This window comes from Musa acuminata, chromosome BXJ3-5 (genome assembly GCF_036884655.1).
Source record: "Musa acuminata AAA Group cultivar baxijiao chromosome BXJ3-5, Cavendish_Baxijiao_AAA, whole genome shotgun sequence".
NCBI classification, from domain to species: Eukaryota; Viridiplantae; Streptophyta; class Magnoliopsida; order Zingiberales; family Musaceae; genus Musa; species Musa acuminata.
The window spans coordinates 5993919-6019878 of NC_088353.1; the positions used below are offsets into that span (position 1 = coordinate 5993919).

A 25960-nucleotide genomic window follows, 5' to 3' on the forward strand; every position below is an offset into this window, starting at 1 on the left:
GAGGAAGATGTTAGCCGTCCATTCAAGGTGTGATGCGTCTGATGGCCGGTTTGTGATCGGCTGGTATTTCTTGTTCTGAATTCTAATTGTGCTCAGTTTAACCGATTACAGGCGGTGTACCGTACGACCACACCCACACACACACCCACCCTTTTACAAGGCAGGTCTCGCTTTCTCTTTTTTGGGCATTCAACAGTTGGGATTCACGCGAGCGAACACACCATCGGCAGCGGCGGTAGGGAGGCTCTTCAGCCAGTTCGAATTCGCTTCCCACCACAGTTCGAATTCAAACCCTCCGCCTCCACGCCCTTCTTCTTCGTCCCCATCTCGTCGATCCACCTGCTGGGGGGGTTTTGTGTGTAGGGTAAGCATCGATCCCTTCTTCCACCGGTAATTGTTCAGATTGGCTGTTGTCGGTTCTTGGAGAGGGTCCCGTCGGCGTACACGACCAGATTTGGGTGGTTCTTGAACGCCGAAGCCATCCATCCTTGGGCTTGAATGCGCTGTTCTTTGGAGCTGATGGCGGGTTAAAGAAATTGATTCTTTTTTGCTCAAGGACTTGTTCCTTTATTTGTCGATCGCGAAATAGGTGTCCCGCTCTACGATTGCGTTTTTGAGCTGAGGATTTTGTTTCTGTAACCACGCATGAATGTTCTCTTCTTTAGGTCGTCACATAGGTAATCTCCTAGAGCAGTGATCCCTAACGTTAGTGTCATGTCTCACGGTCACTTGGTAAGGGCATTGCTTTTGCCCTGTTGACTGTATCGGCATTTTCGATGATAATTAGTTTATAGAGCTAGCATCCCGTGCCTGCGGAATGCAGATTGTTTCCTGCTGTAGGGCTCTAGGGCAACGAAAGAGCGGATTATCAAGATTAGGGCATAGTTATAGGAATGGAACTTGTTGCTTTTGTTTACAGCTATTGGCGGGTTCAAGATGTTGTTTACTTTTTGTTCAATAACTTTTTCCCTTTTTGTCGATCATGGAAGAAATTTCTGGCTCCATGATTGCATTTTGAGTTTCTGTAACGCGCGAGTGTTCTTTGTTGCCTCTATTTTGAGGGTGACATAGGCAACCTCATATCCGGGTGATGTCTGTTGTGAGTTTCTGGTTTTCCTGCTACTTGGTTAGGCAGTTTTCTATATCAGTGTTGAATGCAGTGATATTGGCGGGTTCACTTCTTTTTGTTCAAGAAATTGTTTCTTTTTGTGATCATGAGAGAAATTCTTGCTTCATGGCTGCATCTTGAGCTACACTCTCAGCATCTTGTTGTTATAACCTGCATTATAGTTCTTTCTTGATCCTTTTTATGAGCAGCATAGGTAAATCTTCTAGACTAGTGACATCTAATGTTATGCCTGGTCTTCCTGTCAATCAATTAGGGTGTTTGCCCTGTTACAGAAGAACTATTCTTGCTGGGATAGCTTTTCCTAACACTGTAATAATGAAGTAAGAGTCATTTACGAAAACTTGTTTGCCACTTAAAGGAAACATTATAGATGGCATGCCATGGATAAACGGGAAGCTATTTGGGGTGTTAACAATATAGGTTTCCTAGCATTATGTACCTTGGATTTTGCTGGGTCATAATCTGAATGACAATAATGTACTGTCAAAGCAAGGCATGTGGTGCTCAAAATTATGGTTTTGTTGAGATGAAGATGGCAAGATGGATCTGTTGAATTATTAGAAAAGATAGAATATGAAATATGTGGATTTTGAATAACAGCATTTAGGGTGGTATGGGCATGTTAAAAACAACACCCCTATATGTACCAATTAATCAAAGCAAGTCAACGATGATTAACAGGAGAAAGAGACGTAGAACAAGACATTAAAAAGCTATTATAGAAACCATAACAGAGTTATAATGAATGGATGTTCATTGTGTTATTGATACTGCCCTCAAATAAATGCGAGTCTGGAGCTGCTTAATTAACTTAACTTTTGTGTAGCATTCTTGTTTCAAGGTTTTTGTTTGTGTGGTGAAATGATCATGGCCATCTTTGCTCTGTAACTGTATGAAATACTACATGTGTTTTTGGAACACTAGGATCAAAATTCATCATGCTCTTACTAGATCTTCTCTTTATGTTATCCATATTATGTCCAATGTTGCTTGCCAATCGCTTGGAAGCTTTTTCATCCTAATAAGATTGCAAAAGTTGACTTCTTGAATCTTACACCAACTTCAAAAATCTTACACTGTCTCAGTTATTCTGACTCCATTTGACACATTTTACATATATTTCTTATTATCTAAAACAATAAGAACAACAACAAGCCATAACGTTCCAACTATTTTCCACCATTGAACCATGTACAAAGTAATAAACTTCGTCAAGTTTGGAGCATTTAAATCTTTATTTATAGTTTCTGGTTGCTTATTATCTCCAGGGATCAAATTGACGATGCTTACTACAATGCTTGCTTGTGATTGGTGTTTGGAGTCCAGAATAACCCGGAAAATGGACAGATTTTTGGCATAACAAAATCTTTAAACCCTGCAATCTGAGTTTCTCTCATTTGGTGTCGAAGCGATATCTTCTGTAAGATGTCCCTTTTTAGCAGGTTCTTTTACAAAAGGCCACCTGATGGTTTGCTAGAATTTGTGGACAGAGTTTATGGTAAGTATCTAATTTACCTTTTGATTTTATATATGTTCTCAAATATTTATGTAAGATATTGTTACCATGTGCAGTTTTTGATTCATGCTTCTCAACTGAGGTTGTACCAGATGGACTATATCATATCTATTTGCATGAAATTGTTACTGAGCTTCATGAAGAGCATGCTGATTCTTCCTTCCTTGCGTTCAATTTTAGAGAGGGAGAAAAACGAAGTCAGTTCGCCGAAATTTTGTGCAAGTATGATGTCACCATAATTGATTATCCACGACAGTTTGAAGGCTGTCCACTTCTTCCATTGTCTCTTGTTCATCACTTCCTTCGTGTCTCAGAGAGTTGGTTGTCTCTTCGGAACAACCAAAACATTATACTGCTCCATTGCGAAAGAGGGGGTTGGCCATTGTTAGCATTTCTTTTAGCTTGTTTCTTGACTTTTAGAAAATTGCATGGCACTGAACAAAAAACTCTAGATATTGTACATCGGGAGGCCCCTAGAGGTTTTTTACAGCTTTTATCACCATTGAACCCACTCCCATCTCAACTACGCTATTTGCAGTATGTTTCTAGAAGAAATATCACACCAGAATGGCCCCCCATGGAACGGGCTCTTTCATTGGATTGCCTTATTCTTCGAGGCATTCCAAGCTTTGATTCAGAGAACGGATGCAGGCCACTAATCCGTATTTTTGGACATAATATTCATAAAAAGGATGATCTTTCGAGCAATACACTCTTCACGATGTCTAAGAAGAAATCTTTACGGCACTATCAGCAGGTATGTTATATTTGTTGCTTACTTATGTGCCACGATTAGTTTGAATTTCTATATGGCAACATGTTGAGATTGCATGTTTTTGCAGGAGGATTGTGATGTCATAAAAATTGATATACAGTGCTTAGTTCAGGGAGATGTTGTTTTGGAATGTGTTCATCTTGATTTAGATCCAGATAGGGAAGTAATGATGTTCCGTATCATGTTCAACACTGCCTTCATTCGATCTAACATTCTCATGCTGAACTCTGATGATGTGGATATACTCTGGGATTCGAAGGACCGGTTTCCAAAGGGTTTCCGAGCAGAGGTAAACGTGGGCTATTTCACCAAGTAGAGCTGCATTTCCAACAATCAATATTATTTTGTCTCGTGAAACTATAGATACTGTTAGTTCACCTGTTCGTACTTGATATGTGCAACATCAGGTGCTTTTTGGTGAAACTGAGAACATCTCTCCTCCTAGAGCTCCAACTGCAATTTTAAATGGAGAAGTGAAAGGTGGATTGCCCATTGAAGCTTTTGAAAAGGTGCAAGAACTTTTCAGTGGTGTTGAATGGTTTGAGAGAAATGATGATGATGCCTTTTGGCTGCTCAAACAAATATCAGCAAATGCATTGCAAGAAAAACTCGAAAAGCTAATTTTAACTGATGCCAAGGAGATTTCAAGGCTTCAAAGTAAGGTGGGGCTGCAGATACCTCTAATGTCGCCCTTAGAATCTGATGAGGAAAAAGATTCTGTAACTTCAGATTCTGTTGTTTCAGTGGACAGTGAAAAAGTTCAGCATCATTCAAGTATCAGTATGGATGTGGAAAACATACTTGCTGATTCTGCTACTCAAGATTCTGATTCAACAGGTGACCTTATCTTTCACATATTTGTACTTTCTGATAAAGTATAAGAAATTATGCTTATAAAATGTGTAACAGGTTCACCACAGTCAAATATCTCCACTGATGCTGTACTTACACCACCTTCCCTTCCTCCATCTTCTGAAGGTACTTTTGGAGGATTGGGAACACCTAATTTTGTTCCAGAAGCTGCTCCACCTCTCCCTCCCCCTCCCTCTTCACCAACGGTCAAATCTCAACAACCCTCACCACTGTCGTCCTCATCTGAAGTTTCTATTTTGCCACCATCACCTCCGCCACTGCCGCCAGCACCAATCTCTACTACAGGAAAAAATGGTCAATCTCTGCCACTTCCACCACAACCCCCACCACCACCTCCACCTCGGTCCACCATATCCATTAGATGTCCTCCAGCACCAGCACCACCGCCACCACCACCTCCTCTGTCCACCACATCTAGTAAAGTTCCTCTTGCACCAACACCACCACCACCACCACCACCTCCTCCTCCTCTTCTGTATGCCACATCTAGGAAAGTTCCTCCGCCACCACAACCACCAGCTCCGTACCTGCCTCCCTTTGCAGCATCTACCAGAGGTCCGCCGCCACCGCCACCGCCACCGCCACCGCCACCGCCACCACCGTCTCCCCTTCCTCCTCCCTCCACCATATCTGGTAGAGGTCCTCCACCACCACCTCCTCCTCCGCCTCCTTCCACCATAACTAGTAGGAGTCCTTCAGTACCTTCTCCTCCACCACCTTTCTCCACCATGTCCGGTAACGCTCTTCCTCCGCCTCCTCCACCACGTCCCTTCTCCACACCTGGTAAAAGTCATGCACCTCCTAATCCTCCTCAACCTCCACCCCCACCCCCACCCCCACCTCCTAGCACTAAATCAAATAAGGGTTCTTTCCTTTCCCCTCCTCCCTCATTTCCTGTGACTGCTGCATCTAATAGGAGCCCACCACCTCCGCCTCCACCTCTGCCTCCTTCATCGAGTTTAAGTCACATTGATCATGGTACTGTTCATGCTGTCCCACAACCACCTCCTCCACCATTGAAAAATGGAAGGGGAAATGCTCCAGGCCCACCTCCTCCTCCGTCGTTTGGCAGCAAAGGTATGCCTCCACCACCACCTCCTCAAGCACTGAAGCCTCCTGGACTTGTGCCCCTTCCACCACCCTTACAAGGGGGAAGCCATGGAGTGCCAGCGCCACCACAACCTCCTGGACTAAAAGATCTAAATACATTAGCACCCCCTGCTCCAGCATCAGGAAGAGGTAGATTGATTGCTTCTAGTTCAGGGAAGGGTCGTGGATCTTTGCAGTCTATTCCACCAAAGAAAACTCCATTAAAGCCATTGCATTGGGTGAAGGTTACACGAGCAATGCAAGGAAGTCTCTGGGCTGATTCTCAGAAGCAAGAAAATCAATCCAGGTATCTGCCAGATAAAAAATCTATTACAGTCCATGATTTATTAAAAAGCCTGGTGGCCACGACAATAATCCAAAGGCCTGAATGTTGTTTTAACCTTATTCAACATATTTGTTCCAACCATATAAATGTACTCTAGGTTTTATATATGTTTGCAGTGGTAAGGGTTCTGTACTTACTGTAACTTTAGTGTCTTGGTGGGATGAATCTTGACTAACACAAAATTCTTCTGATGAGTTAATTATTAAGGCCTGAAAGATAGATATTATTTTGGTTCACTTGCATATGTTGAGCTGCTTTATCATCTGCCCTGTAAACAAACTGATTCTTCTCAAGTTTGAAATCTCATGTATTCTTAACCTTCTTGATAGGGCTCCCGAGATAGATCTCTCTGAACTAGAAAGTCTTTTCTCAACCACAACTGCTTCTCATGAGAGTGGCCGGGATAAAAGTGGAGCTCGACGTGGTACTAGCACCACCAAGCCTGAAATAGTTCACCTGGTACTTGACTTTTTTTTTTCCTTGGTATTTCACAGTTATTTGATCTTAAAGAAAGGCACTACATGTCAATGGAAGACAATGCTTTAAATACTGCTTTCAACTTCATTCTCCATATTTTTATTTCATGCTGCTCTATCATTGAAGTCATCGTGGTTAAAGAATTAATTTAGGAACGAAATGCTGTTTGATCCATTTGCAAATATATTAATTTTAAATTATATTTCCTAGAAAATTTGTTTAAATTGCTAAAAACTGTGTAAAGCATGGCTGTTGTGTCTATTTTTGTGTTTTAGCTACAAAATTTTTTTTATGATTATGTTGTTTTATGAGGTCTGTCAGTTCATGCCGTCCAAAATCATGATGAATGTACATGTATGATTGTGTATGGTTCACAATAGAAAGTATAAATTTGCATTTGGATTATTTGGGCATGTGCAGAGCCAAAATTGCATTCCCTGCAACAAAAACAGAATCACATGTAATCATTTAAATATTTTTTCTATAATAATTCTCAACCACAATGTTTTTTTTTTGTTTTTTTGGACTATTAATCTTATACCCAACTTTTCATTTTGTGGAAACTGATCACACTTGAATTTTGTGTTTTTCCTTTTGACAAAAAGAACATTATTTGTATTTCTCATTGAAATTTATGGGTATAAAAGCATGTACACAATATAGGGGCTTTATATTGCATAGGGATTTAGAAAAGAACTCACATGGTCATAAAGCAGCAGATAAACCATAGGGCATGAGCTTCATCTAGTTGTAGGATTTTCGTTACTTTATGCATGTACTCGTGCAAATTTTTATATGTTTGCATATGTGAATACATATACTGATGCAAATATGTACTACATAAACATGTGTGCCAATAGATCAATATATATGTATCCGTGTGTGAGTTCTAAATTTAAAAATGTAAAACAAATATGCAAAAAAAAAAAAAATTATGTCAACATGCACTTAATATGTTGATGCAGATGTCAAAATGAATAATCTGATGCTAACATCGCTTGGGTGGATACCTGATGTGAACAATTTAGTTTTATGTGGTCGGGACATGTTCTATTTGTGGTAGGGACATCACATGTTCTATTACTTAAACACCTGATCTATAAAATGGCAGTAAAACTTGAAGTTGCAACAAAGTGAAACTGAACGGAACTAGAATATGTGGTTAAAGTTTGAGTATTCTTAGTGTCATACTGTTGAATACTAAACAAACTGATGAAGAACAGGGATGTTGATAGAAGTTCAGGAACTATACAACAAAAGGCTGTCATTAAAATTTAATTAGGATGGAATATGGATATATTCTAGAGATATGAAGTTCCAATTAGTGTGAAAATGTCAAGTACACTAATAAGTGTCTCAAGCAAGGATTTTAAAACCGACTGCATCAGTTGGTACAAACTGGTATTTACTAGCCTGATGATCAACGAGTATGGTCAACAGGCATGTTTGCATAATTTGGTTCAATACCAGGTATACTGTCCAATAAACAATTGTGCTAAGCTGTATCCAAGTGTAAGCCTAATGCCCATATATTTGATACATCTATTTTCAAGGAGAATATCTACTGCAAATGGGGCTACAATTCTCTCAAATTGCTACAAGACCATTCTCGTTGCACACTGTTTTATTAGGCAAGGTGGACTATAGCAATTGGACAACTTTAGATAGCTTTTGATGTATAACCATTGTTGAGGATAAGGGGCTTGAAAAAGGCCTTATCCCCACTGGAAGAGGCAGAGGATGACTGGAATTCTAGAAGCCTGCAAAAACTATTGGTAACCTTATTAGGAGGTACATGCAACTACAACTTACAAATATGTGCTTTGTTTATGCATACTGTGTATGCATGTATTTATGACTCCTCTATGTGCTTAGATGATGGTTATTAGGCCTAGGTCTTTAGCTTCTTCTACAATATACTGAGTAATTGTATTATCTTAATATTTTCTAATTAGTCTATATAAGTATGATTGTAAATTCTGTAATTCCATTGAGTTACTTAATCTTTTTGACCATTTCATCACCCCCAAATTGTAAATTTTCTTTTCTGATTCTGAATTGTGGCCTTGTATCTTAATCTTTGTTTAAATGTATTCAATTACCCTTATCAAAAAGAAACTTCTGTTTTTTTTAAAGATATCTTCTATGTTATATTGGTTTTTGTAGGTTAACACTGTTGTTATGTTAAAAGGAAGTTTGTTGCTAAAAGAGACATGACTATGGATAAATTTTCAAAAATTGATGGCACTGCCTAATAACACTTAGAAAATGATTTCTTGCTTTTATATAGCTCCCTTTGATCTTCAGTTCTTTCTTTGGCACTTAGCTCTCTTTGATGGACATTTTCGTACAGTTGACATTTTGCATTAAAAAAAACTGTCAGCTATTTTACAAAAATAGATGAATTAACAGGGAAATGTTATTGATATCACATTTTTACGAGTATTACTAGAGTAGGGTGCTACATTTTCCACTTTTACTCAGTTCTTCATGATACTATTATGATAAACACTCGTGCATGGTTAATGCAGAGTATCTGCATTGCAACTAATCAAATTTTACATAATGACATGTAACCATGTGGCATATCTCATGCCTTTTGAATCTCCTGTAAGTAGTCAATGGTTTGCATACATAGCATAGAGGTGGCACTTAAATCCACAACATATTTTTTGTTACAACTTTGATGATGGATCTTTTTTTTCTCTCTCTTTTGTTACTAGATCGACATGCGTAGAGCAAATAATTGTGAGATTATGCTTACAAAAATCAAGATGCCGCTTCCTGATATGATTGTGAGTTCTTTTTTTTCCTTGTTTATCTAGTAATATGTATTTTTTTTTTAGTAATATGCCTTTGAGTGACTGTTTACCTATTTTATTGTTAGTCTATAACATTACAATTTCTCTGATCTTTTATATTTCTTCATGTCTTGTTTCATTTATTACGATAAATTAAGTTTTTGCAAGTTCAATGTTTGTTTGGCTTTCTTTAGTGGTATGACTTCATGTTTATAAATGTACATTCAGTCCAATTTTGATATCTAGGGGGTAACCTCACTATATCATTTCCATTTCCTCTCCTTTCATATATAGTTCCTGAAATGCTTTGTTCTGAGTTTCCATTCATAATTCAGGATAAGGACTAATTCTGTAAAATTTAATTTTTTTTCAGTATTGACTCCCCTTGGCATGAAAATTTAAAAATCAACTTTGGTTCTTAGTAGATCTTAAAGACATCATAGGAAATAATCCAAATATTCATGCTCACTGTATGAGTTGGAGGATTGGATCAGACAACAGACGCAATCTAATGTATTTGTTTTAAGTAGGGTTTTGAAGATCAAGATTGGATCTGGGATCGAAATTAAAGTAGGTTGGTTGAACCGGATTATTGAATAAGAACTGGCTGGTTATGGCTTTCTTTGGTCTGCACCTTGACAGATCTGGATTATTGTACAAGTATTGGCATGAATTGCCATGATAAGTCTAAGATCTTGGTAAACAGAAATTAAACATTTCTGGTGAAAATTGGCTTAGGATTGGCCTGGGATTGATGAATAGGCTAAGTTTTATCAAATCATTCAACATCAGCAGGATAAATATGACTTCTGGGGATGATTTTAAGTTTGCTCAGGAATTGCTGTTGACCAATTCTTCGGGTGGGAGTTACTTGGCCCTGAAAAATCTCGATTTCTGCAGATGTTCTTGAGAACTGGAACCTGGATATACAGTTAGTTCACACTAATCTTATCATTTGTGGTATGTAATTTGGCTGAAAAAATGATACGTATTTTTTTGTTCTCATTTTTAGAAAATACTGAGAAACTTGATATAAAATTTTGTCTTCATGTATCATAGGTTGGCTCCTTTGCCTGTTTTGTGTCAATCTATTCATCTATGCCGATGGAGTACAACAGTGTTAACTGCATGTAGACGGCCACATAGGGTGGAGATAAGCTGGGGAAACCTAGTGTCAGAAAATGTGGGGTTTAGCTAGTCATAGAACATGAAACTATATAATTAATTATATTTAGTTAGAGAGATGCTAAGAAGACAGAAATGTCTGAAATTGTGTGCAATTCAATTTACCCTTAGAAGGTTGTGTCATATAACTGGATATGTGGATTAATTAGATGTGTTCAACTGTGAAGATTAGTGATATCACTGTGTCCAATATAATTTTAATTCTAACCCGTCATACATCACACTCTTCATAGCTGGTGCAGAGTACAAGAGCAGCTCAGGACATCGAAGAGTTTAGATTATTGTTCATCATTATGGCCATGTTGCATTTGCCTAATTAGTTTTCAGCATCCAGAATCTTCTTAATTTTATTATCACATTATTGGCTATGTAGGTTACAGCAACCATGTATTATTTGTTATGACATCAGTATATGTTGATAGGAGATAATGGTTAAGATTCATGATATCTTTGTTTATTTTACTTTGGAGGTCGTCTATCTACTACTTGGTGTTGAAGTTTTAGTTATGCTGTCATCAATTTAAGGAAATTGATGTATTCATTATGCTAGATGTGGCTAATTGGCGCAAAAATTTTGGTTACTTCCTGAAAATATATTCATTGTAATGGTGACAGTTCATTATTTGAGGAAGCTGGGTAGTATCAGTTTTATTTGGCCACTCATTTTCGTTCAACTGGTTCTGAACATAGGCTTTTTGGCATTATGAAATATGTTTTTGCTTCTGAGTTGTACAATGACCTCAGGATGATCCCATAAGGGTTCATGTGCTCCTTGATAACTTGCTGGTGGTGTTTTATGCTTTGGATGAGGTTTGTAAATTAGTAGCAAGGTAATGTAGACTGGAAGTTATTAAGTAGGACAAGCTTATTGTCATCATCTTCAGTGTAGAAGTTGTATGTGTAAGATGGATTGACCTTTTTGAGAATTTAGAACTTACAGTCATCATTTTCTTGCTTTATCAAGTATAGCTTGATTAGGGCTTGCTCACTGGCTTCCCGTATATGGCAAAAGTTTAAGGAGATACATGTGGTTCACATGCATACTATGTGGATCACCGCTAGCTCACTCCACCACATGTAGGTTTCTGCTGGCACCTATGTCCATACTCTAATAAATCATGTGTTTTATAATGTTTTCAAGTTGAAACATGGATATTGGTTTTTCCTACCTCAAGTGGAAGCTCATAGAGTTCACCAAACCACAAGTCGGGTTCTCTGGAAACATATAAGTTAATTGTTTTTTCGGTCTTAGTTGCATGATTAACTATCAATTCTAGTGCATAATTCCTTAAACTTCTTTATCTCCAGCATGCAGTTTTAGCTCTGGATACCTCAGTTTTGGAAATTGACCAAGTGGAGAATCTCATCAAATTTTGTCCTACAAAAGAAGAAATGGAAATGTTAAAGGTAAAGCCTCAAATTTAATTATGGGAGCTGTGAGCTCGAGGATAATTGTCTTGCTTAATTTGAAGATTTTTACAAGTAACTGTACCTTTTCTTTGCATCTGACTGTATTTTCATTTCTGCTGATATGTTTAATTAGCTAAAGTATTTTTTAGGATTTTTGAGGTTTAATTATGAAAAGGGGTGCAACTTTAAGAAAATTATTTGCTTGTGGTCTCTCATTTTTCTAATGTGATTTTTTAACCTTATTTCCTTTTCCAGAACAGAGTCATGTTCACAGATAAGGATTCCTACAATCTTATCCAAAGCCTAGTTTATCTAATATCTTATCCCTCAAGGGCTTAGATTGCTTATCTTTATCAATAAAGAAAAGGGGTGTGCTTTACTTGGGTGGTAGATTGATTTCCATTATGTAGCTATAAAACACTTCCTATCACATTTTGCTTATGCATGCAATCACTCTTTTATATCACAATGACAAGCTATATCTAGGTCTAATTAAATCATCAAAATAAGTTTCGTCTGACACAGTAGATCAACTTCCCGTGCTGTAAAATTTACTGGAAGCCATAAAGTTCAGAGAATGTGTATGAGTTGTTGTGCTAGTTATCATTTTAATATGATTTTTCTTAAGGTTTACCGAATGAGAGAACTCAATAATCGGTTATCACGAAGTTGTAACCAATGTTTGAGACATCTTCTAGGCTCCTGTAACCAATGAGTTGCCACTTCCATAGTGGTTCATTTAATAAAGGAAATTTGCTGCTCCACGGGTTTTTTACATATTCAGATTGCTGATTGGTTTGTTAGTTATATCCTTATGCACGATCAGAAGTTTGTTCCTAGAGCACTAAACCAGATTGCCCTGTTTATGCCTCGTTATATGTTTCTGATGGATATCAAGGGTGGCATACCTTCAATTGATAGAACTCATCAAGCTTTTGAATGCTATGGAAGTTTGCAGCCATAATTTATTGGCATTGTGCTAGCCTGTCAAAGTGATAATAGCCAATTATGTAGCTTGTTCCCTGAATTGAGTGGAACCGTGTTAGAACCCTTGCAGATTCTAAACTTGGGGTTGATCTCTTTAGGGGATCGACCTCCTTGGAACTCTATAGGGGTTCCTCCCTCCAAGTTACTGCTCAAAGGCTGCAGAAAAGATTCATCTATTGCTTATCAAAAGAGGAGGAATATATGGCTATTTATAGGGTTTCTAAACCCTAACTCCTAATAGGACTCATACTCAAGATTCCTACTTCTAACAAACTCCTAATAGGACTTCTACTCAAGACTCTTATTCCTTTACAACTCCTAATTCTTCTCTAAGAAACAACCTCCTAACCCTAGCCGACCTCTTCACATCTTTAATAGGGGTCGACTTAGGTATGTTTTACATGAATGTCCCTCTCAATTAGGACTCTCCTAGCTAGAGTCCTAACAGACCCGCTCTCTTCAAATCAGCCTTGTCCTCGAGGCTGACGATTCATGAATTTTGGGAATTTGATCTTTAAGTCGTAATAGTTCTCCCAAGTGGCATCTTCTGTTAGTAGGTTCGTCCATTGTATTAGCACTTCAGTAGTGGGTCGTCGTCGTCGAGTTACGATCCATCGATCAATAATGACACTTGGCTGGGTCTGAAGTTCTCATTGGGTAGTCATATTTGGTGGGTGACTTTGGGCTGTCTCCAAGCACCTATTTACAACTTCCGTCTGACCATCGGTTTGTGGGTGATATACCGTACTCCTTTTCAATTTAGTACCCTGCATATGGAATAATCTTGTCCAAAATCTGCTCGTGAAGATGCAAGTAGAATTTATCATAAGCACAATGCGTCCCTTATAGTGTAATTCTTTTGAGTCCCAATTGTAATAAGCCACGGAGCTTGGTGCTTCCTCCAATTTTTTTATGATCTTAGGTAGTCGTAAAAGCGCATCTGCAACAACATTCTCTTTCCTCTTTTTGTAAGTTATTTCATAATCATATCCAAGAACCTTTGTTTCCCATTTTTGTTGCTCGGGGGAAGATATCTTCTGCTCCAAGAGATATTTTAGGCTTTTATGGTCGGTCTTGATTTGAAAGCATCGCTTGATCAAGTACGATCTCCACCTCGTTGCTGCGTGCACAATGGCGAGCATCTCCTTATCATATGTTAATATGTTTTGATAGGGGGGAGACAATGCCTTGCTAATGTATGTGAGTGGTCGACCATCTTGCATGAGAACATCTCCCATTCTGTCTCCAGATGCATCGGCCTCAATGATGAAGGGTCGGTTGAAATCTGGTAGCGCTAGCACCCGCATCGTCGTCATGGCTGCCTTAAGTTTGTCGAAGGCAGCGGAGGCTTTGTCCGACCATTGGAAGGTATCATTTTTCATTAAAGAAGTGAGTGGTGTACTGATCTTTCTATAGTTTTTCACGAACTTACGGTAGTAGCCTGTTAAACCCAGAAAGTCATGTAGCAATTTTATGTTCCTTGGGGTAGGCCAGTTTTGCATTGCTCCAATTTTGAAGGGGTTCACCGTCACACCTTTCTCTGATATGATATGCCCAAGATATTCCACCTTTTGTTGATGAAAGCAAAAATTCGTAGTGGCTGTTGTGTATTCGAAAGGCGGTTTTCGATATGACTTCTTCGTACACTCATATTTGATGATACCCGGATCAAAGGTCCAGCTTTGTGAAGATTTGTGCTCCCTTTCATCTAGCAATTCATCTACTACTGGAATAGGGTATTTATCCTTGATGGTTATGCCATTGAGAGCTCGATAATCAACGCATATTTGCCATGTTTCGTCCTTCTTACGTATAAGTAGCACTGGTGAAGAGTAGAGGTTGCAACTTGACCGAATAACTCCTGTTTCGAGCATCTCTTTTATAATCCTTTCTATTTCATCCTTCTGGAGATGTAGATACTGATATGGCCGAGTATTTGCTGGAGGTTTGCCTGAAAGAATCGTTAAATAATGATCATACCGACGGGAAAGAGGTAGGTTGTGCGGTTCGTCAAATATATCTGAAAATTCAGCAAGCAAAGGAAGTAGGTTTGGATCTTCAAATTCTATTGGCTCTCCCTTAGTTTGCTACTCAAGTTGTGCCAAAAAGCCGCTGCATGCTTTATGCAAAACCTTCTCCATTTGTTGTGTGCAAATCGTCGTTATGTCGCCCCCATGTTTCCCGTTCAGTATCACTTGTTTCTCCTTACTGTAAAATTTCATAATTAGTTGCATAAAATTCCAAGAAATATCACATAATGTCGTCAACCATTTAATTTTGAGCATGACCTCATTATCATCAAGAGGGAGAAGGAAGAAATATGCAATTATCTCTTGGTAAGGCCTCATGATCAGCAATAGTTTCACTTGCGGGCGCCTACGATCATACTTCAAAATCCATCCATTGGTGACCTTAACATCAAACCTGCTGCAATTCTCGATAGGTAAGGCCATCTGGACAGCAATCTTACTGTTTAGAAAGTTATTAGTACTGCCCGTGTCGTTAAGAATAATGATCGGTTGCTGTTTGAGAAGACCTTCAACTTTCATCGTTTGCGGGTTTGAGTAGCCGGCTAGTGCATGTACCGTAACTTCGGTCGGTTGTGGCTCTTCTTCTGCATCTTCTTCTTCATGTTCAAGGCTCTCTTCTGGATGTTCAATGACCTTTTCTTCTATTGGTTCAATCATAAGAAGTCTCCCTTTACTACAGCGATGCTCACGGCTCCACGGCTCGTCGCAATGCCAACATAACCCCTTCGCATATCGCTCTCGAAGCTCTTCTCTTGTTAACCTCTTTGGTGTAGGGACTTGGTCGACAGTAGGGGGGGCTGAGGGCTTCAATATTGTTGGTTGAGGAGCGACCCTAGTCCTCCGAGCTTCATGGTTCAATTGCTCTTCTTGATGTCGTGCGAAAGAGATGGCTGCCATAAGCGTATACGGTTGTCGCGCTTTAACTTCTCCTTGAATCTCCGGCTTCAAGCCCTCAATGAAGGTCCTCAATAGTTGTTTTTGAGACCAATCATGAGTTTGATTAGATAACCTTTCAAACCTGATTTGGTACTCCCGAATGGTGGAGGTTTGTTGAATCTTTGCTAGTTGTCCGTCAATATTTTCGTAATCGGTTGGTTTGAAGCGGATCAGCAGTCCTTCTTTGAATTATCGCCATGAAAGGACTCCATAAGTATGTTCAAACCAGTCAAACCACTGTATAACATCCCCTTCAAGATGTATAGCTGCAATTTTCACCATAGATGCATCCGCGGTTTTGTGGTACCGAAAATATCGCTCCGCGCGCGAGATCCAACCAATCGGGTCTCCTTCTTCCCATCTAGGGAAGTCCACTCTCATGCATGAATAGTTGGGGTTGGTCATAGAGCTTCCCCTCTCTTGGAAGTCATATCTTCGGGCTTGGTGTGATTGGGTAAAGCTCTCTTCTTGATGTGATTTCTTCGGGCTTAGTGGTCGGCCCAATCTGAGTTCGGTAAAGAGCGTCCGAATCTTATCCTCCATTCGCGCCTCGAAAGCTTCGAATTTAGCATTGATTACCTCCTCAGATGTCATAGTATATGCCACCAAATCTGTGATGTTAAGATCTCTCTTTTGTTGTCGGGTTAAAGGCATGTATTGGTTGAGAGAGGTGATGGTCGAAAGGGTTGGTGGATTGGTGGATGTAGGCTACGGTTTAGGCTTGTTTTGTGGCTATTTTGGGTGCAGCTTGAGGGTGTGGTTTGGTGGAGTTTTAGGGCTGTGGATGAAAGTTTTGGATCTGTGGTAGATGGTAGCAAAGGTTTGAAAGAAATCAGTGGAAGTTGCAGCAAGTATGTGCTGTCTTGTAAGAGTAGAATTGTCATCGAAGAAATAGCAGTTTCTCAATGAAATTTCCACCAAAAACTTGAGAGATTTGAGGAGGGAATTGACAGCAAAATCACAGTTTATATGACAACAAGGATCTCTATTTTAATCAAGAAAATTTCGGCAATATAATAGCAAGGAAATTGGTACAAGCTGCGATAGCAGAATTCTTATCGTAAAATTTCAACGGTTTGGGACGAAAATTTACAGAAACACAAAATCAGTTTTCGAGATGAATTCCTCTATAGATCAATCTTAGATTGAAGTAAAGATGATTTATGAAGTGTATAAGAAATTTCATTAAAAAAAGATTGCAAATAGATGGGTTAAGGCAACAATATGCGATTGAAATTTTCTGCAGCACAGATTTTCAAGTGTAGCAGATTGGACATAAAAGATCAGTAGTTTACATTGAGAATTTTTCGATAAAACCAAAGGAAAATCCATTATTAGGAAGTGTCAAAGCTATCATAAAAATTTCATAGAGATTTGGATAGAAAAAATATTGTATCAAGATCAAACAAACAATGCTATGCGGCTGAAATTTTACAGTGCAGATTTTCAAGTATAGCAGATTAGACGTAAAAGATCAATGGTTTATATTGAGAATTTTTTGAAAAAAACCAAAGGGAAATCTGCTGTTAGGAAGTGTCAAAGATGTCATAAAAATTTCGTAGAAATTTTGATAGAAAAACCATAGTAGCAAGATCAAACATATGGTGCTATGCGGCTGGAATTCTGCAATGTATCTTTCGTCGTAGAGATGAAAACTTTGTGACGAAAAGTTTATGTAGCAATATAGGAACAAATTTTTTTTTTGGATTTTCGAATAAGGATAACTAAATTGCAGCAGCAGTAAGGTAGGAAACCAGAACCTGTTGCAATTCACGGGGAGATCAAAGGATGATCCGCTATGGTGGGGATGATGGCGGAATTCGACGACGATCTTTTAAGCAATTGTGGGAATTGCTTTGGGCGGTTGTGGAGGGCTGATGGATGACAGTGGAAGGGCAGCGAGATGCCAAGAACGCTGCTCTGATACCAAGTGTTAGAACCCTTGCAGATTCTAAACTTGGGGTTGATCTCTTTAGGGGATCGGCCTCCTTGGAACTCTATAGGGGTTCCTCCTTCCAAGTTGCTGCTCAAAGGCTGCAGAAAAGATTCATTTATTGCTTATCAAAAGAGGAGGAATACATGGCTATTTATAGGGTTTCTAAACCCTAACTCCTAATAGGACTCCTACTCAAGATTCCTACTTCTAACAAACTCCTAATAGGACTTCTACTCAAGACTTCTATTCCTTTACAACTCCTAATTCTTCTCTAAGAAGCAACCTCCTAACCCTAGCCGGCCTCTTCACCTCTTTAATAGGGGTCGGCTTAGGTAGGTTTTAAATGAATGTCCCTCTCAATTAGGATTCTCCTTGCTAGAGTCCTAACAAACCATGAATCTATTCACTCCTGATACATAATAAAGTACAACTTCTGACTTCTTAGACATCTATAAGAATCTTTTGGAGCTATAAAGAGAACCATCAGATGTGGCATCACAACCACTTAACTTCATGTACCATTTTTACGACTTCTCTTTATGTCATTGAGTTTTAGTTTCTTGTTTCACTTAAGATTTTAATGCTGCTACTGCCATGTTGGTTGTGTTAGCTTAATTTTGCCATTGATAAATTCATAACTTTGCCAGATGGTTCTTTTACAATGTTTTGGAATTGACTAAGTGAGTTAGAAATTTTTTATTTTGTTATCTTTATGTTTGCTGGTTAATCTCATGCTTCCATTTTTTTTCCATTTTTTTCATTTTTCTTAATTTCTCAGAACTACACTGGCAATAAAGAAATGCTAGGGAGATGTGAGCAGGTTTGCAAAGACCCAAGCACACATGTTCTATCCCAATTTTCATGGTTACTAAGTACAGCTCATCAATAATTTTTCTAGTTCTTTCTGGAGCTGATGAAGGTCCCTCGAGTGGAGTCCAAATTAAGAGTTTTCTCTTTTAGAATTACCTTTTCCACTCAGGTTGGTTTCTCTATTGTCTTCCCAGATTTGCTGCCACGGCATAATATTTTTGTTCTATCACGAGCATAACACTGTTTATAAACAACAGGTGAACGAGTTGCGAACAAACTTGAATGCAATCAATGATGCATCTAGAGAGGTAGGTTTAATTCTAGCAGTCATGAAATTAAGAGTGCTGTTTTTTATTATGTTGGATTGAGGTATTATTCTGCATCATAGGTAAAAGAGTCTTTGAAGTTGCGGCAAGTAATGCAGACTATTCTTACATTAGGAAATGCATTAAATCAGGGCACTGCTCGAGGTAATGTTCCAATGCTAAACCCCCTCGATGATTTTTACTGTCAATGGAGATTTACTTTCTTTTTTTGACAGGCTCTGCTGTGGGATTTAGGCTAGATAGCCTTCTTAAATTATCAGATACTCGTGCGAGAAATAATAAAATGACCTTGATGCATTATTTATGCAAGGTATTTACTTAAAATTCGATGTCTTTCTTACTAACGTAACATAAATATGATCTGTCTGATTGGTACAAAAAATTTAAATTGCTTACAATGGTTGCCTATTAGCCTTTTATCTTTAAATGATTTGACCCAACTTTGTTGGAAAATATCTGCCTTTGCATCCAATTTCTAATGTTTTTCCTTTCGTTGAGTTCATTATTATGAGATTGTCTATGTTATAACAAACTTGTGGAGTAAGTTTTTAATGTACCTACCAAGTTTCACCAGGATTTGCAATTGAAATCTGAGATGATTTTGTCAATGAAAATTTTCAATTTATGGCTAGAAAATTTTTAGCTTTTTTTAGTAGATTGCCCAATTCCCTTTTGCATCAGCTCTTTGTTTTAACAATCAAGGATTGCAATTTTGCTCAGACCAGTCGGTACCGATCGGTATTTACCGGTTTGGACATGGACTGATACATAGACCATCCTCATTTCGAGTGGTCCAGCCCTGTCTAATTAAAAAAAAAAATAGACAACTTCTGCTGATTCAATTAGTGCTCATGATTTGGCCATCTCAACATGCGTAGCCCATTTCTGCCATCGTTGCCTACCTTATTTCTGCGCACCGCTCACCACTAAACTTTCTGTTGAGTATTATGTGTTTTTTTTTTACAATAATATAATTTTGATTTTGTTTTATGTAGTTAACATTACATCACTTAGGTCACTAGTTTCTGAGGTCATTTTTTCTCCAGGTACCGTAATGATTGCTCAGTTAGGTGCATGCAATGCATATATTTTCAAATGCATTATATTTGAGTTATTGGTAAACTTCTTAGTGGTTATCTGTAATAACTTGTTACAACATGACTAAGCTGGTATGTCTGGCATTTTTGATACCTTTCCTACTAAGATCATATCATAGGTTGTGCAATAACAGGTCTTACAATAATTTTGATTGTGATGTTTGCTGTTATTTAATTTAATTTTGCCTGCCAATGGTAGAACTCAAATGAAATTTGACTTCTTTCATCCAGTTCTTTAACATATTCAGGAATTCCAATTCTGTTAAGGAAGAAGCAAATTCATGGCACTTAACTTAAAATTTTGATATCATATGTAGCTCCTTGCAGAGAAAATGCCAGAGTTGCTTGATTTTGATAAGGACTTGATTCATTTGGAAGCAGCCTCCAAGGTATGACCATATTGCACTTTGGTAAGAAGTTCTTGTTTTTGTGACCTTGCAATAAATGGTTTTAGTGTTTATGATCCTAGATTCTTTTGTAGTAACTCTTCTTCTTTTTTTTTTTTAACTAAAACCAGATTCAATTGAAATTGGTAGCAGAAGAGATGCAAGCTGTGAGTAAGGGTCTTGAAAAGGTTGAGCAAGAGCTCACTGCATCAGAAAGTGATGGTGATATCTCCGTGGGCTTTAGAATGGTATATAATATATGAGCGAGAGCTCACATGACTGTTTTCTTATGTTTCTATTTTCTAATTAGTTTGTGAAAAATATTAGTCCAGATATTCGGGTCATGGAGAGACCACTGTTTTTTGAGGCCAATGTAATTTTGTAGATATTTCAAACAGTAGAATTACTCCATGTATAGGTTAAAATATTGTCTGATAATGATAGAATTGTCAGCCGAACCAGCATAGGACTATTGTTGTACAGTATGCTGAATAATGGTTTAGGTTAGTACTGGATGGACCAGCACAGAGAGGAAAGTGAAAGTGAGAGGGGAGTAGGTGTAAGAGGCATAGGAGGAGCGGTGGTGCTGGAGAGGAGTTGGCAGGTTGAAGCAGAGCAACCGAAGAAGAGGAAGAAAAAGAAAAGATGGGGGGTGAGAGGGGAGAGGGGTGTGTGTGTTGTGTGTGGAGGATATAGGAACTGGGAAGCATAATGCTTTGTCACATCCTTAAATGGGATTGTCTAAAATGTGCACCACCCAAACGATATATGTTTGCAAGGTTCATGTATAGTTGACATACAAATAGAGTAGAAAAAATTAGAAAGGCAAACAAGCTGTAATATGCTACCTTCACTAACAAAAAGAGCAAGATAACGGGATTGCAAACAACACAAATTGCCCGATCTTTGTACTGGTTAGCTGTCAGACCAGTGAAAATTCCACTGCATTGACAGGTACTGGTATAATTGACTATGGAATCTATGACTCCATTTTTGGTCAAAGTGAACCAATGTGCAAATTAATTCAAGGAGATTCTCAACAAAACAGTCATTGGCCATCTTTTATTAAGGATTACACTAGTATAATTTTCATTATTAGTTTCTTCTAAATCTGATCTCTTTACAAAATTAAGAAATCTAAAGCAGATCCTGGGCAACATAAGAAAAAGGCTGCTAAATCCACAAGGCTCTTGTCCATACGGGATTTTGGGAGGGTCAATGTAACATAGTTTGTATTGTGACCAGGCTCTAGTGATCTTGATACCTTGAGTATATGCCTTGAGCCTTCAATAACTTCATTTGAAACTTCAGGGTACCAAAAATTTTCATTCTTGCTTGCACTGTTGCATTCATTATGGAGCTGACTCATATGGTACCTGCTAGTATTATTTTAACATTCTATAAATGATTGATTTTAGGGTTTTGGTTTGGTGTATGCTACACAAATGAAACTTAATGGTTAAAACTGAAGTAAAAAGTTTAATGCAACCATATTTCTAAAAACATGTATAATCTCATAATATCATAGCCCTAAACCGTATAATGACATGGTGCATGAGACTTCGTTCCAATGTATTTATACTAGTTAATGATTATTGAATCATGGAATTTTTAAAAGTTGTTTATGATCTCTGTCTGAAATGATGCAGATTTCTGACTTTTGCATTTGTGCTTCTACCCTTTGTTTTCTGGGCTTCCTACCTATTGAAGCAAATAACCAATTGTTAGGATTCTTAACAGTTATGACTTGGCTCATAAGTGGCCTGTTCTAGGAACTGCATTGTCCTTTTCCATTTTGTTTCGTCCTTCTGTTCTGCCAGACATTCTTGTGAATTATATGTGACAAGTTGAACACATGTTCTGAAAATCCCATTATCGCATTTTTAGGCCTTGAAAGGTTTCCTTCATACTGCTGAAGCTGATGTTAGGTCCCTGACATCATTATATTCTGAAGTGGTGAGTTATTTTTGTTAATTGTTTGATTGTAATCAATTGGTAGGTTCTTTCAATTTTGATTCTCCTAAATATTATATTGTTTCAGGGAAGAAATGCAGATTCTTTATCTCAGTATTTTGGCGAAGATCCAGCTCGTTGTCCATTCGAACAAGGTTATCTATAAGTGACCTGCTCAAATTCTTTTTGCTTCTCGTTTTTCCATTTTTTCATTACTTTAATTGCTGACTAAGATAATTATAAATATGGGAACAAGACTGTTGTACTATGATCATGCTTTACATATTGAAATTAGTTATCTTTACTGTATATGAATATGTTTCTGAACATCGTAGTATCTAGTTCTTTCTTCAGCATAATGTTGAGCACCAAAATTTTGAATATTTAATCCCCTTGAACCCCGATCGATGAGGTGATGACACATGGTTGGACTGTAGAATATGATTCTTACTGTACATTGAGAGCTTAATTATTATTGGTCATTTCACAACTTTTTGTCCCCCTATGGTACCCCAGACACTAGATGTCAAACTAACAATGAAGAACACTTGATGGATGGAAATATTTCTCTCTTTAAACTGCAAGTAGTATAACTCTCACAGGCACAGATTAATCGTTACTCTATTAATGATATTACGTACTACTTCACAAATCTTCTATGAGAATATGAAATATAACTGTTCTGCAATTGGTTGGCCTATCAGTTGTGCTGGTAGTATGGCTTTTTCTGCTTGTTGGAAAGACAATATATTGCTGTACTGTTGAAGTGACTGCTTTGTGCCATTGCAACTCCCTATACATCATGCAGTGTGAGACAATAATTTGACTTCATTTGGTTTTCAAATTGGATAATATCTATGCAAAGTTTGTTTTGATTTTGAACACAAATCTGATGATGAATAAACCGGCCTCACGTGATGCTGATGGCTGATGCAGAATATTGTAAGTCTGATTTAGGTGATGTCAACATGTTATTTTCACAAGGTTTCAATGTCAATTAATGTTGATCATATCTTTTGTAAAATTTAATTTCTAGGATAGTTTTATTATAGCTGCTAATCCTATCTACGTAGAACCCATAGAGAATATTTGCAGCTAGTTGTAAATGTAAGAAAACATAATGAAAAATAATTGTTTCATTTACTAAGATGCTTTTTGGATATACAACATCGATAATGGAGACAAATGATCCTCGCATCAACTGTATACAAGTTAGTAATATCAAACTTTGACTCCTAAGAAAAAAGTGCATCCCTACGTAGTCTTTGGAATACCAACTTGCACCGAAAATTGTTCAGTGATTTGGTGATATAGAGAAAGACTTTCGAAGAGACATCAATATATTATGGCTGAGCAGTCTTTTAAGCTGGGTAAAGACAATATCTGGAGGCCAATAACTTCATTTTATCCTTGGTGATGAGTGCTAAGATGCAGTAACCACTGCCTATTTTGTTGTATTCACTATATAGGAGCATTTCTTTATGTTAATGACTTAATTTTGTATTTTAAATCTATATTTATGTATGGTAAAATCCTCATAGTTCTAGAAAATAACTTTTTCTATACATTTATAAGGCAATTTTGTTTAACTGACCACCTATTTTAGTATGTGAACTTTTCGGGCTTTTAGTCACTCAGATAGAAAAGTGGTGAACTTGGAAATAATCACTAGTCAAATTCCTGCTATCATAATTGTCTGTGGAATCCTTGCAAATTCCATAGTTGCTCTCATTGTTTTAATTGGGATCCTTGCAAATTTCATAGTTGTTCTCATTGTTTCTGAAGCATTAAGTAGCATAATGTAGCGAGGAAGAATAGCTATAATTGTAGATCTTAATAGCTTTTCTCCAAGGCATCAGCAATCTTTTTGGGTACATTTGGCTCTATTTCAATCGACAAAACATGACTTCCACTTCTCACCTGTGATGAGATACACAGTCAATTGTTTGTCTTTTAAACAATGCTTGTTTATAAAGGTTTATCTCTTGACTTTTGCACTAATTTTCATCTTCTGCAGTCACATCAATATTGGTGGTCTTTGTCAATATGTTCAATAAATCGCGTGAAGAGAATGCAAGAAATGCTGAAGCTGAGAAAAAGAAAATAGTAAAGGAGGCATCAAAAGAAAGATCAAATACTGCTACCAAAAGGGACTGAGTTTATACTTCATTTGGGCTCCCTGAGCTTGAAAACATCTGATTATTGCTGCAAACAGAACCAGAGGAAATGTTGTGTAAGGTTAACCAATTTCATCTTATCACAAAATTGGAACTGTTGTCTTCCAAGGCCCGTTCCCCGTTGAGGATGTTTATGAAGGCTGTCAAATGCTTTAAGCCAAAGATTTAGCTCTTGTAAAGGCTGATAATCTTGTACTGTGCATGCTCCTTCCACAATTTATGGTAAGACCTTTTTGTGAGTTGAGGTTAGCATTCTGAAGAATACTTACAAATGTTGGCATGTGTTTTCCAAATTGAGGTTAGCATTCTGAGGATCCATGCAGCTGACCTAGAGTGTTGGGATGAGGGGGGTTGTTGTTCTGGTTTGGCTACCTGAAAAAGAAGCCTTGGGTCATTAACAGCCCTATGGTTGGGATTCATTCTTTTGGTTTTTCTGGCTTAGCAAGATGCTACATTTAAAAGAAGCCTTTTAGGTCATGTATTGCTCTATTGGCAATGATAACTGATTGCTTATAATTCTGCCTCTCTGTTGATTACTAGCTCTACATTAACACTGTATCTTTGCTTCTATGGAGTTCATAACCAAATGTGTTGCTGCACTTGCATAGTGACATGTGCACTGCTCGTTCATGGTTCACAATTTGTTGCTTGTGATCTTTTATTAGTGCAAACATGCATCTTGTACTATCTGGAACATACATGTATATTCAGCTCCTCTCACTGTTTTCTTTGCTTTGTGTAACATATTGGGAATTATGCAGTAACCATTAAGAGTACCGTACAGCTTGATTTTAGGACAACCCTTCGGTATACATAGCAAAATACATCTGACGAAGAGAATCTCTGGATTATGGAATGCACAAGTACTGTGGATTTTCTACTCGCAGAGGCCATCAGTTAAAATGCTTTGCAGATAATCTTTTCTGTTTGTGATTTTGTTTCTGTTTGTGATTTTGTACATGGTACATATAGGCATATAAGCTTGCTAGTTTGTCAGAATGAAATTATTGTGTATCTGCTAATCAATTTAGTAGTTATGTTGTAATGCTTTCATAAGCAAAACTGTTTGCTATTGTGCATTTGAAACCTATTGATGCTGATTATGTTTTGTTTATATATGCCATATTACATATCTGTTTGTTCTACTTCTGGTTGTGATAAAAACTCAAAATTTGACCCAAGTCTGTCAACTGTAGCAATTTGTTGCATCTTAAGGATCGCCTTGAATGAACCATTACCATGGAAATATATGATGATGGGATGCAATTATACATTTGCATTTGAAGTTCTTGTTGTCTCATAGTCTCGAGGGCGTAGAAAAAAAGAAGCAATTTCAAATTGAATACATCTGCTTTCCGTGTTTTTTATCTGACTTGCCTTGTTGTTTGGCAGAGTGGTTCAAGTGAAGCAAAGCGAAGCGTCGAATGCACTGGACGTCTCTTCTGAGCCTGATCGGATGTTATAATCGTTATACAAGTGGTATGCCGGAGTTGTATAGCCGTCGTGCCGATCCCCACTGGTCCTTCTTCGGCTATAGCTAGGTGATTTACATGTAAACAGTTGATCATACAGCTCTAGTCTAGTCAAGGGCGTGCGAGGAGTTTGGGGTTTGATGCCCCGTAGCAGCTGCATTCAACAACATGCCGCCGTCTTTTTCTTTTTTATTGAATGCATAGACTTATTTGATCAATGCAATATTTCGGGTTCTTTGATCAACATCT

General features: G+C 37.9%; 1 protein-coding gene across 3 annotated transcripts; it reads left to right on the top strand.

Moving 5' to 3' along the window:
• The first annotated feature begins 108 nt into the window (after positions 1-108).
• LOC135638286 (formin-like protein 3) lies at positions 109-25955 on the top strand. Of its 3 annotated transcripts, XM_065151348.1 has the most exons (20): positions 110-364; positions 2398-2627; positions 2702-3402; positions 3488-3709; positions 3828-4257; positions 4330-5689; positions 6058-6187; positions 8929-9000; positions 11500-11598; positions 18269-18310; positions 18389-18469; positions 18558-18608; positions 18689-18770; positions 18842-18936; positions 20041-20112; positions 20241-20357; positions 21997-22065; positions 22151-22217; positions 24080-24461; positions 25632-25955. In XM_065151348.1, the coding sequence occupies exons 2-19, from the start codon at positions 2555-2557 to the stop codon at positions 24217-24219; spliced, it is 3903 nt and encodes a 1300-aa protein (XP_065007420.1). In that variant the 5' UTR covers positions 110-364; positions 2398-2554; the 3' UTR covers positions 24220-24461; positions 25632-25955. The 3 variants fall into 3 exon arrangements, with proteins under 3 accessions (XP_065007422.1, XP_065007421.1, XP_065007420.1); XM_065151350.1 differs by lacking the exons at positions 21997-22065; positions 22151-22217; positions 24080-24461; positions 25632-25955 and having other exon boundaries at positions 109-364; positions 20051-20112; positions 20241-20325; XM_065151349.1 differs by lacking the exons at positions 18269-18310; positions 18389-18469; positions 18558-18608; positions 18689-18770; positions 18842-18936 and having other exon boundaries at positions 109-364.
• Positions 25956-25960: the final 5 nt, after the last annotated feature.